This window comes from Delphinapterus leucas, chromosome 8 (genome assembly GCF_059928025.1).
Source record: "Delphinapterus leucas isolate spDelLeu-1000000601 "Yukka" chromosome 8, BTC_Dleu_Yukka2, whole genome shotgun sequence".
Taxonomy (NCBI): domain Eukaryota; kingdom Metazoa; phylum Chordata; class Mammalia; order Artiodactyla; family Monodontidae; genus Delphinapterus; species Delphinapterus leucas.
The window spans coordinates 34,391,171-34,407,363 of record NC_143136.1 but is presented as its reverse complement, the minus strand read 5'-3'; the positions used below and the strand labels follow the sequence as shown (position 1 = coordinate 34,407,363).

Genomic DNA, 16,193 nt, shown 5'->3' with positions numbered 1-16,193 from the left:
CCTAGAAAGCATCAAGATCCATTTTAATGCCCAGATATTACAAATGAATACAGGGCCTGACACACAAATGATGTTTAGTATACATTAGTCAAATGGATGACCACCACAGTTATAAATGCAAGAGGGCATTTCTTGATATCAAGTGAGGTTTACTGATCACCCCATTAATTAGGATAGAGCAACCCAACTTTTCAACTTATGACTTTAGGGACTTACAAAATCAATATAGTCTTTAAAAATGGGGACAGGGCCTGACACACAGTAAAAGCCAAATAAATATTTGTTGAATGCATTTGTCTATTAAGCATGGTAATGATACAGTAGGCAGGTTGAATACAGTTCCAATTAGGGCAAAGCTTATATGCATTCAGAGCCAGAGACTTAGAGGAAAGCATAATCAAGAGCCCTATTGTCAACTGGTATAAGAATCATGATGTGAAATAAAATAGGGGATATAATAGACTGGACATTTTGAGGCTATAGAGTTCTTCTTAGAGTGTAGAAAAGAAGGGAGTCTGAAGAAATTGGTGGTAATGATGCAGGAAAGCCTACAGAAAAGTCAAGCAAGGCAAAGTTACTCTTTCTGGGTAGATGGTGATACTTAGCAAGGCATAGGAATCCTCGACATGGTGGTGGTGAGGATTGTATTCTGTAAGGTGGAAAACTATCAATATACATCTGAGTGTCTTATAGTATATGAGAATGGGTTCCACTTACATTAATCACTGTAAATAAAATTATGCTTCTATTTTTTTGGTCCACAGCAACATGAAAACAGGTGGATGGATTATCTCCAAATTTTCAAGGCCCACTTACCTCATTTTCAACATAGGCTAAGTGGCATACACAAAATCATTCTGGGGAGCTGCTGGGGGTTAGGGGGGCATATGGGGAGAAGGGTACTTCAAAGAGAAAGACTGAAATTTCCATCAGATCAACTGAAACTGAAGCATAGGGAGAGACCTCTTGACCGCCACTTCGAAGAGATATACTATACATACTAAAAATGTCATGGACAAAGTGAGCTCAAATAATAGCCTGAATAAAAGTAGAAAAGGGAAGATACTTCAAACTATTGGTGTTGATTTGCAATGGAGCTGCTTCTTGAATGGGCAGCTCTGTTTTCAGGGTGAGTGACACCAAGGATTTACTTAAAAAAAATTTTTTTTAAAAGATTGCTTTTCTAGGACAGAGAAGCCAGCCAGCACCACTATAACACAATAACAAAAAATTAAGCCCTCTACAATTTCATAACAATAAACTTCAGGAGCCATCTTCTTTGGAATGCCAGTTGGTATGCCAGTTGTTCTACCTGTAACAACCTTATACAGAACAACCTACAGCAAAGACATCATCATTTTTCATTGATATGCAAATTTGATAGATTCTAAATGATCTTCAAGTTTCAGCTTTTTGTACTGGAGAAAAAAAAGACATATTCCTACCTCTGCCAGGAGATGTGTAACCATGTCGATGTCATTGTAAGTTTTGGTCATCTGCTCCACCCTGTCTGTGCCTAGAACTAAGATAGTTAAAAACAACAGTTTATAGGATATAGAAATAACACAAAGTTTTAAACAGTCATAAGAATTGAAAGATAACAACACAACAAACAACCCGGGCTTTTACAAAAAGCCATTCAGAATAAAAAAATTGGTGAAAAAAGAAAAGGGAAAGAAATATTTCATGTGTTAGACACTCAGGAAATAGACCAATTACTAGAAACAAAATGTACATCATACAATAAATTAAGAAAGTATCAAATGATCACAAGGCAGCTACCTCCTGACTGTCTCCTCTTCCCTTGGTAAGACTGGAGCTTTGGGGACTCCCCTGGTAACGCAGTGGTTTAGAATCCACCTGCCAATGCAGGGTACATGGGTTCGAGCTCTGGTCCAGGAAGATCCCACATGCCGCAGAGCAATTAAGCCCGTGTGCCACAACTACTAAAGCCCGTGCGCCTAGAGCCCATGCTCTGCAACAAGAGAAGCCACCGCAGTGAGAAGCCTGTGTGCCACAGTGAAGAGTAGCCCCCGCTCGCCACAACTAGAGGAAGCCCGTGCGCAGCATTGAAGACCCAATGCAGCCAAAATTTATTTATAAATAAATTTTATTTATTTTATAAAATAAATAAATTTTATTTAATTAATTAATTAATTTTAAAAAAAGATTGGAACTTTGGTTCACTCACACTAGAGAATGTGAGACTGGAGAATGAACTGAACCACCAATTGTTTTACATCCTAATCTAAATTAAAGTTATTGAGGGGCGAGTTCACGAGGAGTTATGTATAAAGGAATTTAATTAGAATTCTGTTGTGATTATCTCGAACATCTATTATCACCTGTCATGTGAGCTAATATCAATAGACAAGGAATAGGACTTGTAGGACTTCTTGTAATTCTATTATGAACCATAACACTTTTTAGCTTAATTAAAAATCCTTTTCCTTTATGATAAGCTTCATCATATGTAGGCCTTTGCTATAAACTAAACTGTATACTACAGTATTCCTTGCATAACTCAAACTCATTATTTCTGGCACTCCATAAATTCAGGAACTGCACTTGACTAATTTAGCTCCAAAGAAAAGAACAGATATGATCCTGATGATTCCACAATCACAATAAGCAATAAGGTAATGATGCATAATAAAGGTAATGATGGTAATGATGCATAATAAAAGAGGGATCTTTTGACTTTGGAGTACATTACATGAAACAGACTTGTGTTTGACTTAGACTGCTTTTAAAATTAGTTTGCCTTGAAGTGTGAAAAATCAGAGGTTTGAAGCAGAAAAGTTGAATTCACATATTTGAGTGAGCTTGAACAAGTCACTTACCCATTCTAAGATTCAGATTCCACATTTATAATATGAAGCTGATAAGCTCTCACAAGGTCATTAGGAGGTTCAAATATGATAATCTACTAAGTAGTATTTAGTAAACTGTTAAGTATCATGTAACTATTTACAGCTATACTCTTTAAACACAACTGGTATGTATGAAACAGCCCTGATTTAAAATTCTCTATAAATAATACACTGAGTTGGCAGCAGAAACTATGATTTAAGTCATCTATACTTCTTTAGTCCCATCTTAACAGTTAAGCCTGCTCAAAAGACTCCATTAGATAGGTTTTACTCTAATCTGAGCTTTTAATTTTTCTTCTTAGCACCACTGCTTAAAATGAAACTGGGAATTGGGACTTGCCTGGTGGCGCAGTGGTTAAGAATCTGCCTTCCAATGTAGGGGACGCAGGTTCGATCCCTGGTCAGGGAACTAGATCCCATGTGCATGCACAACTAAGGAGCCTGCTGGCCACAACTAAGGAGCACATGTGACATAACTAAGGAGCCCATGAGCCACAACTAAGGAGCCTGCCTGCTGCAACTAAGACCCGGCGCAACCAAAAAAAATAAAATAAATATAAAAAAATAAAAATTAAAAAATATGAAACTGGGAATTACCCAGAGCTTAATTATTAATGATAGTCTTACTTCTAGTTAAAAGTAAAACAAAGTGTTGGGCTGATAGTGTTAGGAGATAGCCGAAAAAGTTTTAAATTGAAAATAAGAAAACTAAAAACAACAACAACAAAAACACTAGAAAGAAACATTTTTACTCCAAAAGAATTTTTATTTACAAGTAGAGAATTTTTACTTATTAGTATAAATTAAACTATAATTTAACCTCAGGGATAAGGGAAATAGGCTTTTGGGCCAGGAATCTTCACAGTTTAACTTGGTAGCATAGCAGGAACAAAGGATTAAAAATTAAGGCAGATACTAACAGCGTGTGGTCTCTTCTACTGCTTGTCTCGATAATACACGGGAAAAAAATCAAGTCAATATATCCACACTCTAAACTACAGAAAACTAGCCAATGGTTGCAAAAACAAAAGTAATGCAGGGCAGTGGGTCTCAACTCCAGATTCTAATTTAATTCATTTGGAGGAAGTCCAGGGCACAGGTAGTACGTAAAATATGCCAGATGTTCTGACGTGAAGCTAGGGATGAAAACTACTGATCCAGGGTTAACACTCAAAGCAAGAACCAGCAATCCTGGAGACTCAGGTAAAAACAGTTTTTATACAACTAATTTAAAAAATACATGACATGGCTTATATTATACGACTGATAAGAGTTGAAGATGAAGTGGCAAATTTAATCTGAAGTCAAACCAGTAAATTAAGGATGTAATAAAACACTGTGAGATACCAGTCACACATGATGAAAGGGGAATAGAAAATGAAGGACACAGTAATACAGAAGTGTTTAGAATAAAATATGTTTTAGTGAGGAGAAACTAAAACATATTTCCCATAAATGCTTACCATCTGTCATAGTCTGACAATTTAAAGCTGAACCTTAAGAAGTTACCTAGTTTAATGATCTCTTTTTCTTATATAAGGAACCTTGACTAAGAGGAATTATGTGACATGTCCAAGACAGCAAAGCAAACTATTAGTGGCAAAGCCAATATAATAATGACGTGATAACAACTCCCGTCTCACAAAGTCATAAGAAAAAACTTGGGTCTGCTCATTCTCAGTGTCGGAAATGGGCTCTTTGCACCATGTTGCTGTTTCTACCACAGTCCCACCAAGATCAAAAGGCTTTTATCTGATGAAATATTAGAGTATTTATCTGTGAACACAAGTTATAAAACAACATACGTACCATTTTATTTATTTATTTATTTATTGCGGTACGCGAGCCTCTCACTGTTGTGGCCTCTCCCATTGCGAAGCACAGGCTCCGGACGCGCAGGCTCAGCGGCCATGGCTCACCGGCCTAGCTGCTCCGTGGCATGTGGGATCTTCCCGGACCGGGGCATGAACCCGTGTCCCTTGCATTGGCAGGCGGACTCTCAACCACTGCGCCACCAGGAGAGCCCCATTTTTCTTTTTAACGTGTGAGTATATCTATACATGTCTATACACAAGAGACGCTGGAAGGCTATAAGTCAAAATGTTAATAGTGGTTATCTCTGAGTAGGGGTTATGGTTGATCTGTTGTTTTCTGTTCAGTTTTTTGCTAATTTTCCATGAAGAACAAATGTTATCATTGCAATCAAAAAGTAGCAGCTCTTGTTAAGAGGTTTCAAAAAGGAAAAATGAATTTTCAAATGCTTAAATATTTATTATGGCAAAGAAGTTAGATAATGCAACCAGAATTCTCCAATTCTTATGTTTTAAGTGAAACAGTCTATAGACCACCAAGCCCCAAAGGCTGGGCCACCTCAACTGCACCGAGTTGCTCAATTCATAGAGGAACACAAAGCATAGAGTAACACAAAGGATTCCTCTCTGCAGCCTAATCAGTTCTGTCTTCTCTTCTCTAACACAATACTCCTGATAAAGATAGGCTGCTTGGGATGATTCCAAAAGTACTCAGGGCAAAGCTCTTAAGTATTCTCTTGGCATTTAAGTATTGTGATTAAATGCTTCCAAAGCGATAGACTAATTCTTCACTGTAATTCTGTAACCAAGAATTCAGGGCCAAGCAGGCTGACTTTATTATAATTCTATCAAATACTATTTTTCCTTCAGTTCTCAGAGGTTAAAATAAAATATGTTAAATGGTACAGAAATTACCAGTGCTCCTTGTTTGTTTCCAGACATGAACTTTCTAACTCTCTAAGAACAAATTATATATCAGGGAGAAAATAAACATTTGTACAGAACATTTTTGGTTTCTGAAGGTTGTTAGTTAATGTTCAACATTTTTGGTTAATATTTGGAGAATCTAATATTCCTGAAAAAATATGGGGAGATATATATAAGCACTTCACTAATTCTTACTCTATGTTATATCTGCGTAATTTCACATCAACCATCCCCCAATCATTTTCAGGATGGAAAATGCCAATGTTAATCCATTTTGATATCCTGTTATTTATATGAGATGGTTCTTGAATAGTTCTCATATGTCCTTTTACAAGGTCTAGAGTTTTTACCCCAATTATCTAATTTTTAAAAGACTTCTAATCTTTCATCACTCTCCAAACCTCCCACACCAAAAAACAAAAGCAAGACAACAAAAAACAAAAACGAAACACACAGTTTCACATGGCAGAGTAAAAGCTAGAATAACTCCTGATAACTACGGACAGGTCTTGAGGTTTTAACCCCAAAGAAGTGGTTCTTGCTACTATAATACAGAGAACATTTCTGCAATACAAAAAACTGCCTTCAAAAGAACTGAGGCAGAACAAAAAGGAGGCTGGTGGTATATACGGTCTAGGACAGCCTTTCTCAACAGGGTTCCAGGTGAGAATTAAGCCCCATAGATAATGCTTTGAGTGACAATGTTCTCAATTCTCTGACAAATAATACCTACCTAGTACATAATGTAGAGGTGGTAAGGTAATTCATTCTACAATAAATGTCTTAGGGCATATGGCTTAATTCTTCTGTGGAACTGGTTGCGAGGAATTATGAATCCGCTAACCTCTACAACTTGACTTATGGTTAATGCTTCCTGAACATTATCTGTTGTATTTCCTTTCTTGCCAGTACAGGTTAATGATTTTCAAGGGCAGAGTTGAGGAAAAGTATAACTATCAACCAGAAGTAATAATTTCTACAATCTATTTCTTTGCAAAATTCTACACCCTCCCTAATTCCTTAAATTCTCCAATTAATGTCACTGTGAAATGGCCATATGGCTTTGGTGACAAAGCTTCAGATCAGTGGTTCTCAAATCTGAGTGTGCACCAGTACCATCAGGAGGACTTGTTAAAACAGACGGGCCCCACCCCCAGAGTTTCTGAATCAGTAGATCTGGGATGGTAGCACAAGGATCTGTGTTTTTAGCAAGTACCAAGTGATATTATATGTCATTAACGATGTGTAATTATTACACATCGTTAATGACATATAATATCACTTGGTACTTGTAATTAATGATGCCTTAATTACAACTTATATAACCACCTCCTTTTTTCTTATGCATGAGGAAGTGGTACAGGTGATCCCTTACTCCCAAATAAAAAATACCCTGAAGGGCAGATCAGGTTTCTATTTTTAGCCTTCACACGAACAAATAAATGGTACTTTCTGTCACAGTGTGATCTGATCGCACTGCTTGCCCCATGTCACTGTGGGGCTCTCTCTTAATAAAATTAAGAAAACCCTGCACGCAAAACATTCTTTGAGTATCTTAAACTTTGTGTAAGGCAGGGACTAGGAGAGAATTACTTTTTTGGACCCACCCATTGTTTACTTTTAAAATAAAACACTTGAGAGCAATCTCGTTCTGGTTTGGTAGGGGCTTCAAAGAACAACCAGTGTCCTTTTATTCATGTGAGATAGGTTCCCATCCCAAAACCTTGCCCATGTTTCCTTCCAAATTTCTTTATTTTCTTCTCATGGCTCTTTCAATTTCTTTGTGTTATATAAGAGAGAAAGTGCCTCTGCCTGTGCTGCCTCTTTTTATTAGCTGCTATAATTCATTTTAATGAGCATGAGTATCTACTGGCATGTGAGGTAAGTCAGGATAAGAAGGGGCTGAAACAGCACCAGGGAGCTGAACCCTAGGATGGCTTGCCAGGGTCTGTAGTAACTATTCTAAACCACAAATCTTGACATCTCAAGGGGACAGAAAACTGTGGAAAAGGGTAAGAGAATGGTTTGTATCATGCCTTTTAAGTTCTTTTTTTTAAAAAATTAAAAAATTTATTTTTGGCTGCGTTGGATCTTCATTGCTGTGCGCAGGCTTTCTCTAGTTGTGGTGAGCGGGGGCTACTCCTCGTTGCGGTGTGCAGGCTCCTCATTGAGGTGGCTTCTCTTGTTGCAGAGCACGGGCTCTAGGTGCACAGGCTTCAGTAGTTGCAGCACGAGGGCTCAGTAGTTGTGGTGCACGGGCTTAGTTGCTCCATGGCATGTGGGATCTTCCTGGACCAGGGATCGAACCCTTGTCCCCTGCATTGGCAGGAGGAGTCTTAACCACTGTGCCACCAGAGAAGTCCCCATGATTTTAAAATCTTGGTCCATTTGCTAAACAAAGTAAATCACTTATCTTTTACATTCATAAGATAGAAATTCATAATGAAGTTTATTTATATTTGAGTGAACTGTTAACCCAAAGAATTGATACCTTTAAAATAACAGTGAAATTAAAGTACAGTACAGAGATAAAGTATCAGTGAACGGATGATGGGCCTAGCTTCTATGCTTCATGATATTAGGTGTATCATATGTAGTTTAATTTTCAAATTGTTGAAGTGAAAATAGTACCATTAGATGAAAGGAATAGGACACTTTTCCAGATCTTGGAAGTATGGATCTTGGAACATCCTATTAATCTCAAGTTTTAAATTGCTCCCTTGAACACTATGGTTTGTTTATGTAAAGTCCTATAAACCAAGTAGTTTAGAATCTGTTTACCTTTTATTTCCCAGTCTTTTTACTTAAAATTCATCCTAAAGGTAACTCCATTAAATCATGATCTAAGACATCTTTCTAGCTAGTCTCCCTCACTGTCCCCTCCAGCAGCATATAGGACAAAGAACATGTAAACTAAGGGGCACTTTCTATGCCACTTTATCAGAATAATGACAAACTAAATTTATCCCAATGAAATTTCAGTTTGAAATTTTCTCACAAATCTAAAAACTCAGGGAACAAAGGGAAATGGAAATAAAATAGTGTTCCTTTTAAAAAGCATTTTCTAGAAAATCTCAAGCAAGTAACTTCTCAAACTATGAAGTTAAGAAAACCTTAAGGGCCTTAATTTAATATTCAGCTAATTAAAAGAATTGTTGAGGACAGAAATACAGTTCTATTTGAGTTCCTAATTCAAGTTTAAACAATGTTTACAATTCTTTTTCTGAGCAGTAAGTAATCTGGTTATAGGAAAGTACCATCAAAAGTTAATGATTACTGGGGCTTCCCTGGTGGCGCAGTGGCTGAGAGTCCGCCTGCCGATGCAGGGGACACGGGTTCATGCCTCAGTCCAGGAAGATCCCACATGCCGCGGAACGGCTGGGCCCGTGAGCCATGGCTGCTGAGCCTGCGCTCCGCAACGGGAGAGGCCACAACAGTGAGAGGCCCGCGTACCGCAAAAAATAAAAAAAAAGTGTCCTATTTAATTTTGTCATTTTTAAAGAGTGTGGTGTAAAACAGACTTATTTTCAGGACAAATTTGGCTTACTTTCTCACTGAAATATTCTCTGAATCCTTAAGTAAATGATGAAGATTACTATATAGTGTGCACGTATTTCTCCTCGGCATTATTAAAGCTACTTATGTATCCAAGAACTCCGTTTCTTAATGACTTGACAAGTTCCCGTGACTATGTCAGTTTAGTAGGGTAGATTAGAGTCAAAAAGCTGATGGCTCAAGATGTTAAAGTATTAGGATAATAAATGCTGTGAAATATAAAGGGATATTAAATTTTAAATACTTTCACTACTTTTTTTTTTTTTTTTAAGTTCCCTTTTCTCCACAGTTGGAGGAAAGTATCGAGTAAAAGATTAGAGAAATGGAAACCTCTGAGTATGCTTGCAACCCTGGACACTCAGAGTCTTAAGAATGATAAACTTTCTGCATTCAGACATAACACAATTAGAATCATCTCTTCATGTTGTTAAATCAGTTCAAGTTAAAGTAGGTACAAACTGAACAATGGCTAGGGATGTCAAATGTTTTAAAAGTCAACACCAAGATATTCATGATCTTTAGTTCAATGGACAAACTCTAAAATACTCACTCATATAACGGAAAGTCTCTTCAGCAAGGACTGGAGAGAGGGCATCAGATCCATGTCGCTGCTGGCGTGGGGACTGAGTCCAGTCTTGATTTTCATATAGAAAGAGAGAGTCCACTCTTAGCTTATACTGGGGTAGCTGTTCTTCTAACAGGCTCACCAGCTCGACTTCAGGGAGATCTTCATTGGAGCACACATCTAAAGAGGAGATTCCATGTAAATGAATCCAATATATTTCAATTTTCTAGGCTACAGAGAAAAATCGGTGAAATTAGTTTTGTCAAAGTAGGATAATCAAAGCAACATTAGCCAATACCATGTCTCCGATGATTTTTATTACTGTATCCTGGTACTACAGTTGGCCTTTCTCTAGGTTTCTTTAATACGAGAACTTCTACAGTAAAAATACTACCATGAATTTTAACTGTATCCTATCTAAAAATATATTGCTTAGGGAATACACTTGTTTTTAAAGTTTAAAATTTCTTATTTCTTCCTTATCAATATATTTAGTGCTGCTTACAAGAGATCTGATCTCAAATAACATATGCTTCGGGGAAAAAAGGCAACACAAAACAATCAGAAGAAAAGGAGTTCAAAAGGAATAAAATTACATGTTCTTTAATAACAGAATTGAACTCTGTGGTAGGATTCTTCAAAATCTGGAAAAATTACATTTTACTACATTCTCACAGAAGCTAGATATAAAAAAAATTAACTTACTGAAAATGTGATACATTTAAAGTCTTGAATACCTTTCACATCACTACTCGCTCACTTGCACACCTCTAACTCCCCCTGCTTATACTTCTCTGAACACTCTTGGACTTTTCCACCTTCATGTGTTTGCTCCTGGCTTCTTATTCCAAATGCTGCCCATCATTTAACACCTCCCAAATTTAGCAGTTTACAATAAAAAAAAAAAAGTTATCTCTTTTAATATGCTTAAAATACTACAGCTTAAAATAGAGAAAATACAGGATGTCATATCAACCCTCTCATTTTTAAAAGAGATCTGGTATTTCCTTTGGGGGTGGCATAAAGAAACATGTTCTAACTCTGGCAAAGAACAACAAAGTTCATTTTAAGAAAACATACCTTAAAAGAGTAAATTTCAACTACTTGATCTTAACAATGAGGAGGCTGACATTAATCAAATCAAGTACAAGGAGACTGGCAATACCAGACAATCCTATTCACCCAGAAGGACAAGCAGTGGCTTCATAACCACAAAGATGAGGTATATAATCACAGAGATGAGGTACATTTAAAACGTTAAATATGGATCTAAAGAAGCTCCTCTCAACCCTTAGCAGATCTCTTAAATAAGAGCTCTGAAAATACATCCAAATAGTATTACTATGAATTCTATGCGACTATTCAAATTTTTCCTGCCACAAATATATCACATACAGATTGTCATTATAAATCTGCAGGAAGAGAAGTTGACTATAAATACATGCAGAGCTAAAAACAGACTCTTAGGCATTCAAGGGTATAATGAAAATGAAGAAAAAAGTAACATTCATTTAAAAGAACTACTATTCCCTAGAAATTTTCTTTTAATAAGTAATAATAAAAATCTGTGAAAATTCAAGATTACCAATTCCCTACTTCAAAAAAAATAATTTTAAAAGTGAGTACACAATCAAGGTTTAGTAGATTCAAATAACATCCTTAGGAGCAAATCCTATTTGCTCCCATATATACATATATATATATATACATATATATATTTCAAAAGAAGATGTTGGGGGTAGGAGTTTATTAATTACTTAATTTATTTTTGCTGTGTTGGGTCTTCGTTTCTGTGTGAGGGCTTTCTCTAGTTGTGGCAAGCGGGGGCCACTCTTCATCGCGGTGCATGGGCCTCTCACTATCGTGGCCTCTCTTGTTGCGGAGCACAGGCTCCAGACGCGCAGGCTCAGTAGTTGTGGCTCACGGGCCTAGTTGCTCCGCGCCATGTGGGATCCTCCCAGACCAGGGCTCGAACCCGTGTCCCCTGCATTAGCAGGCAGATTCTCAACCACTGCGCCACCAGGGAAGCCCACATATTTTTGATAATGTACTATTTATTGCTTTCCTGATTGTCCAGTCTTAATATTTTTATCCTCCAAATGTCCCTTCCTTATGCTCACTTCTTTCTAGCCACATTGCCTGCCTTTAGGTTCAAGGCCTCCTCTTGTTTCTCTTGAATATGGCCTCAAAAGTGGTCTGTCCTCATTCCACTCATATTTTCCTCTACATCTTCATATCTTTATTAAGTTACTCTCCTACACAAAGCGAAGAAAGGCCTGAATTTCATCTAGCCAAAGTAGAAAAACCTCATGAACAGTTAGGACAATCAAAAGATCCTAGAAGTGTCATGCCTACTGGTAGTAGGGTTAAATTAATGCAGAATAAGGCATACTAGAGTATGGTCTTGTGATATAGAGACTTAGATAGCAAAGATTAAAAACAAGCCTCAAAAGAACCGATATCGGGCCTCCCTGGTGGCGCAGTGGTTGAGAGTCCTCCTGCCGATGCAGGGGACACGGGTTTGTGCCCCGGTCCGGGAGGATCCCACATGCCACAGAGCGGCTGGGCCCATGAGTCATGGCCGCTGAGCCTGCGCATCCGGAGCCTGTGCTCCGCAATGGGAGAGGCTACAACAGTGAGAGGCCCGCGTACCACAAAAAAAAAAAAAAAAAAAGAACTTATATTATCAGCAAGTAACTTGAGGACCTGCCAAAATAATAACAGTTTTTCAAATAAGACAAGAAAATTCAAACATCAAACAACATAACATTCAAAATATTCAGCATTTGATAAAAAATTACTAGATATTCAAAGAATAAGCAATTCGTAACCCATTACCAGTTGGAAAATAAACCAATAGAAACAAGCCGAGTAAAGACAAAGATGATAAACGTGGTAAACAGCAATTTCGAAATAGCCATTATTAATATGCTCAAAGATTTAAAAGGAAAACATGAATTTGATGAAAAGAGAAACAGAACGTATTCCTATATTTATAAAATTCAAATAGAACTAGAGTACAATATCTAAATTTAAAAATTCACTGGATAACATTAACATATTAGATACTATCCAGAAGAAAAGAACAGTAGACTTGAAGGCATAGCAATGGAAACGAAAGTGAAAAAAGATTAGGAAAAAAACCAGAGCATCAGTGACTTGTATCACAAAAACAATCAGTCTAACTAACACACATGCAACTGGAGTCACAGAAGAGGAGAGAAGAGGGAGCAGCAAGGATATTTGAAGAAATAACAGTCAAAATCTTCCAAATTTAATCAAAACTATAAATCCATATTTCAATGAAGTTCAGTGACTCTAAGCAGGATAAACACAAAGAAACCCAAAGAGAAAATCTTAAAAGCAGAGAGAGAAAAAAAGACACATTACATTTGAGGGAACAAAGACAAAAATGATCTCATCAGAAGCAGTGCAAGGTAGATGACAATGGAATGTCATTAAAGTGTATAAAAAAGTCAACTTAGAATTCTGCACCAGTGAAAACACCTTTTAAAAATGGTGAAATAAAGACTTTTCAGACAAGCAAAAGACTTTGACTAGTATTGCCAGCTGACCTATATTCCAAGAAATGTTGAAGTTCTTCAGGCAAAAGGGATATAAGATGGAAAGTTCAATCTACAAAAAGAAATAAAGAGTGACAGAAATGGTAAATCTGTGTGGAAATATATAAGCCTTTTATTCTCATAATGTATTTAACTTATAATTGTTTAAAGCAAAAATAATTATGTAAACATATGTAAATATAAAAGGCATGGCAAGAATAATACAATGGCAGGGGGAAATGGAAGAATACTGTGTGTCACTTTATGGAATAGTATAATGTTATCTGAAGATAGACTGTGATAAATTTAAAAATGCATATTGCAAACTCAGAGCAACTACTGAGAAAAAAGAGAGGTATAGCTACTTAGGTCAATAGTGGAATTAAAATGGAATCCTACAAAAAACAAACCAGCAAACGAACAACTCAAAAGAGGAAAGGAATGAGGGGAAAAAAGGAAGAAAGAACTTTTAAATGGAACAAAGAGAAAACAAGTAGGAGTTCAGTAGACTCAACTAAACTGATAATTATATTAAATGTAAATGGTCTAAACATACCAATTAGAAAGTAGAGATTGTCAGACTAGATGAAAAAAAGATCTGACTTTAAACTATCTATAGGAGATGTCCCTTGAATATTCAGATAAGTTAAAAGTAAAAGGATGGAAAATGTTACCATACCAATTCTACAAAAAACTCTTTCAAATATAGAGAAGGGAATACTTCACAACTCATTTTATGAGGCCAGCATTGCCCTAATACCAAAATCATGCAAAGACATTGCAAAAAAAGGAGTACAAACCAATGAATGGGAAACACACACACACACACACACACACACACACACAACATTAGTAAATCAAATCCACAATATATAAGAATGATAATATATCATGACCAAGTAGAGTCTTCCACAGGAATGCAAAGCTGGTTTAAAATTAAAAAATAGATCAATAGAATTCACCACACCAATGGACTAAAAAAGAAAAACCATCTCAGTAATGGAAAATAGGTATTTGACAAAATTCAATACCCATTCATGACAAAAACCTGTCATCCAACTAGGAAGAGAAGGACACTTTCTCAATTTGAAAAAGGGCATTCTCAAAAAACTTCTGGTGAAAGACCGTAACTTCTCTCCTAATATTGGAAATTTGGCAAGGATGTTTGCTCCCACCACTTTTATTCAAAAATATACTGAAATCCTGTCCCATTCAAAGGGCAAGAAAAAGAAATAAAACACATCTAGATTGAAAAGGAATATGTAAAACTGTCTCCATTTGCAGACATTATGGTTTATGTAGCGAATGCTAAGGAATCTACAAGAAAGTTAATAAAACTAAGTTAAGCAAAGTTGCAGAATACAAAGTCAATATATAAAGAATCAATTTCATTTCTACATACTAGTAATAAACAGCTGGAAAATAAAATTAAATAAACAATGTCATTTATAGTAGCAGAAAAAAATTAAAAATTTAGGATTAAATTTAATAAAATATGTGGAAGACCTGTGTAATAAAAACTACAAATACTATTAAGAGAAATTAAAGAAGACCTAAATAAATGGAGAGATATATCATGTTCACGGATTAGAAGACTCAATAGTCTTAAGATGTCAATTCTCTACAAAGTCTATATGATTCCATTCAAAATTCCATTAATCTTTGTTGGCAGAAATTGACAAGCTGGTTTTAAAATTTATATAGAAATGTGAAAGGTCTAGAATGGCCAAAATAATTTTTTAAAAAGAAGAGCAAACTTCAAGAAATTATACTACCTGATTTCAAGATTTACTACAGAGTTACAGTAATCAAAACACTGTGGTATTTATGTAAAGATAGACTTAGGGATTAAAGAAACAGAATGGAGAGTCCAGGAATAGATCCACACATACATAATCAAATGATTTTTCAATGAAATTACCAAGGTAATTCAATAGTGTAAAAGATAATATTTTCAACAAATGGTGCAGGAACAATTAAACATTCAACTGGGAAAAAGAAATCTGGACCCTAACTTCATTATATATTCAAAATTAATTATAAAATTGAACTAAATGTAAAAGCAAAAATTATAAAACTCTTCAAAGAAAACAAAGGAGAATGTCTTTGTGATCTTGAAGTATGCAAAGATTTCTTAGAAATGACACAAAAAATATGAACTATAAAAGCAAAAATTGATAAACTGGGCTCCACCAAAATTTTAAACTTTTGGTCTTCAAAAGACACCATTAAGAAGATGAAAAGGCGAGCCATGGTCTGGGAGAAAATATTTGCACCCCTTTACCTAACAAAGGATTTACACAGAATATAAAAAGAATATTTACTACAATTCAGTAGTAAGACAGATATAAAAATGGGCAAATGATTTAAATAGACAACTCAAAATATCTAGAAATAGCCAACAAGCACATGAAAAGACACTGAACATCATTAGTCATCAGGGAAAAAGAAAGTGAAACCACACAGAGGTACCAGTACACACCTACTAGAATGGTTAAAATCAAAAACACTGACGTTATCAAGTGTTGATGCTGTTGTGCAGACGTCAGCAAACTATGGCCCACAGGCCATACTGAACCAAACTGTACACTTAAAATGGGTGCATTTTATAGTATCTTAATGCAGGTATCTCAATAAAGCTGAACAAAAAATGGGAAAAACTTTAGGTTTAGATGGGTTGCAGAATTTTATGGAGTTTTAGAAAAGTAGTACTGTGCATACTGTATGTTATATAAGACCTCCAACTGGTTTTGTAGCAGTATCCCATATTTAAACACATTAATACAATTTCATTAAACAAGTATTCCAACTAAGTGAGATGTCTAGAAACAACTGGACAGGTCAGGTTTTGTGGACCAGTGAGTTTTAGAACGAAAGTTTAGAAAAAATTTTGGGTGTA

General features: G+C 36.0%; 1 protein-coding gene across 3 annotated transcripts in view; it reads right to left on the bottom strand.

The window, feature by feature from the left end:
- The window catches only part of TRAK2 (trafficking kinesin protein 2), a 63,641-nt gene that overhangs the window by 22,875 nt on the left and 24,573 nt on the right, over positions 1-16,193 (bottom strand). For all 3 annotated transcript variants that reach the window (XM_022567407.3, XM_089916502.1, XM_022567406.3), the window contains 2 exons: positions 9,717-9,911; positions 1,446-1,522 (listed from right to left, as the gene is read on the bottom strand). In XM_022567407.3, the coding sequence (XP_022423115.2) occupies positions 1,446-1,522; positions 9,717-9,911 (272 nt within the window). The remainder of the gene's footprint in view (positions 1-1,445; positions 1,523-9,716; positions 9,912-16,193) is intronic.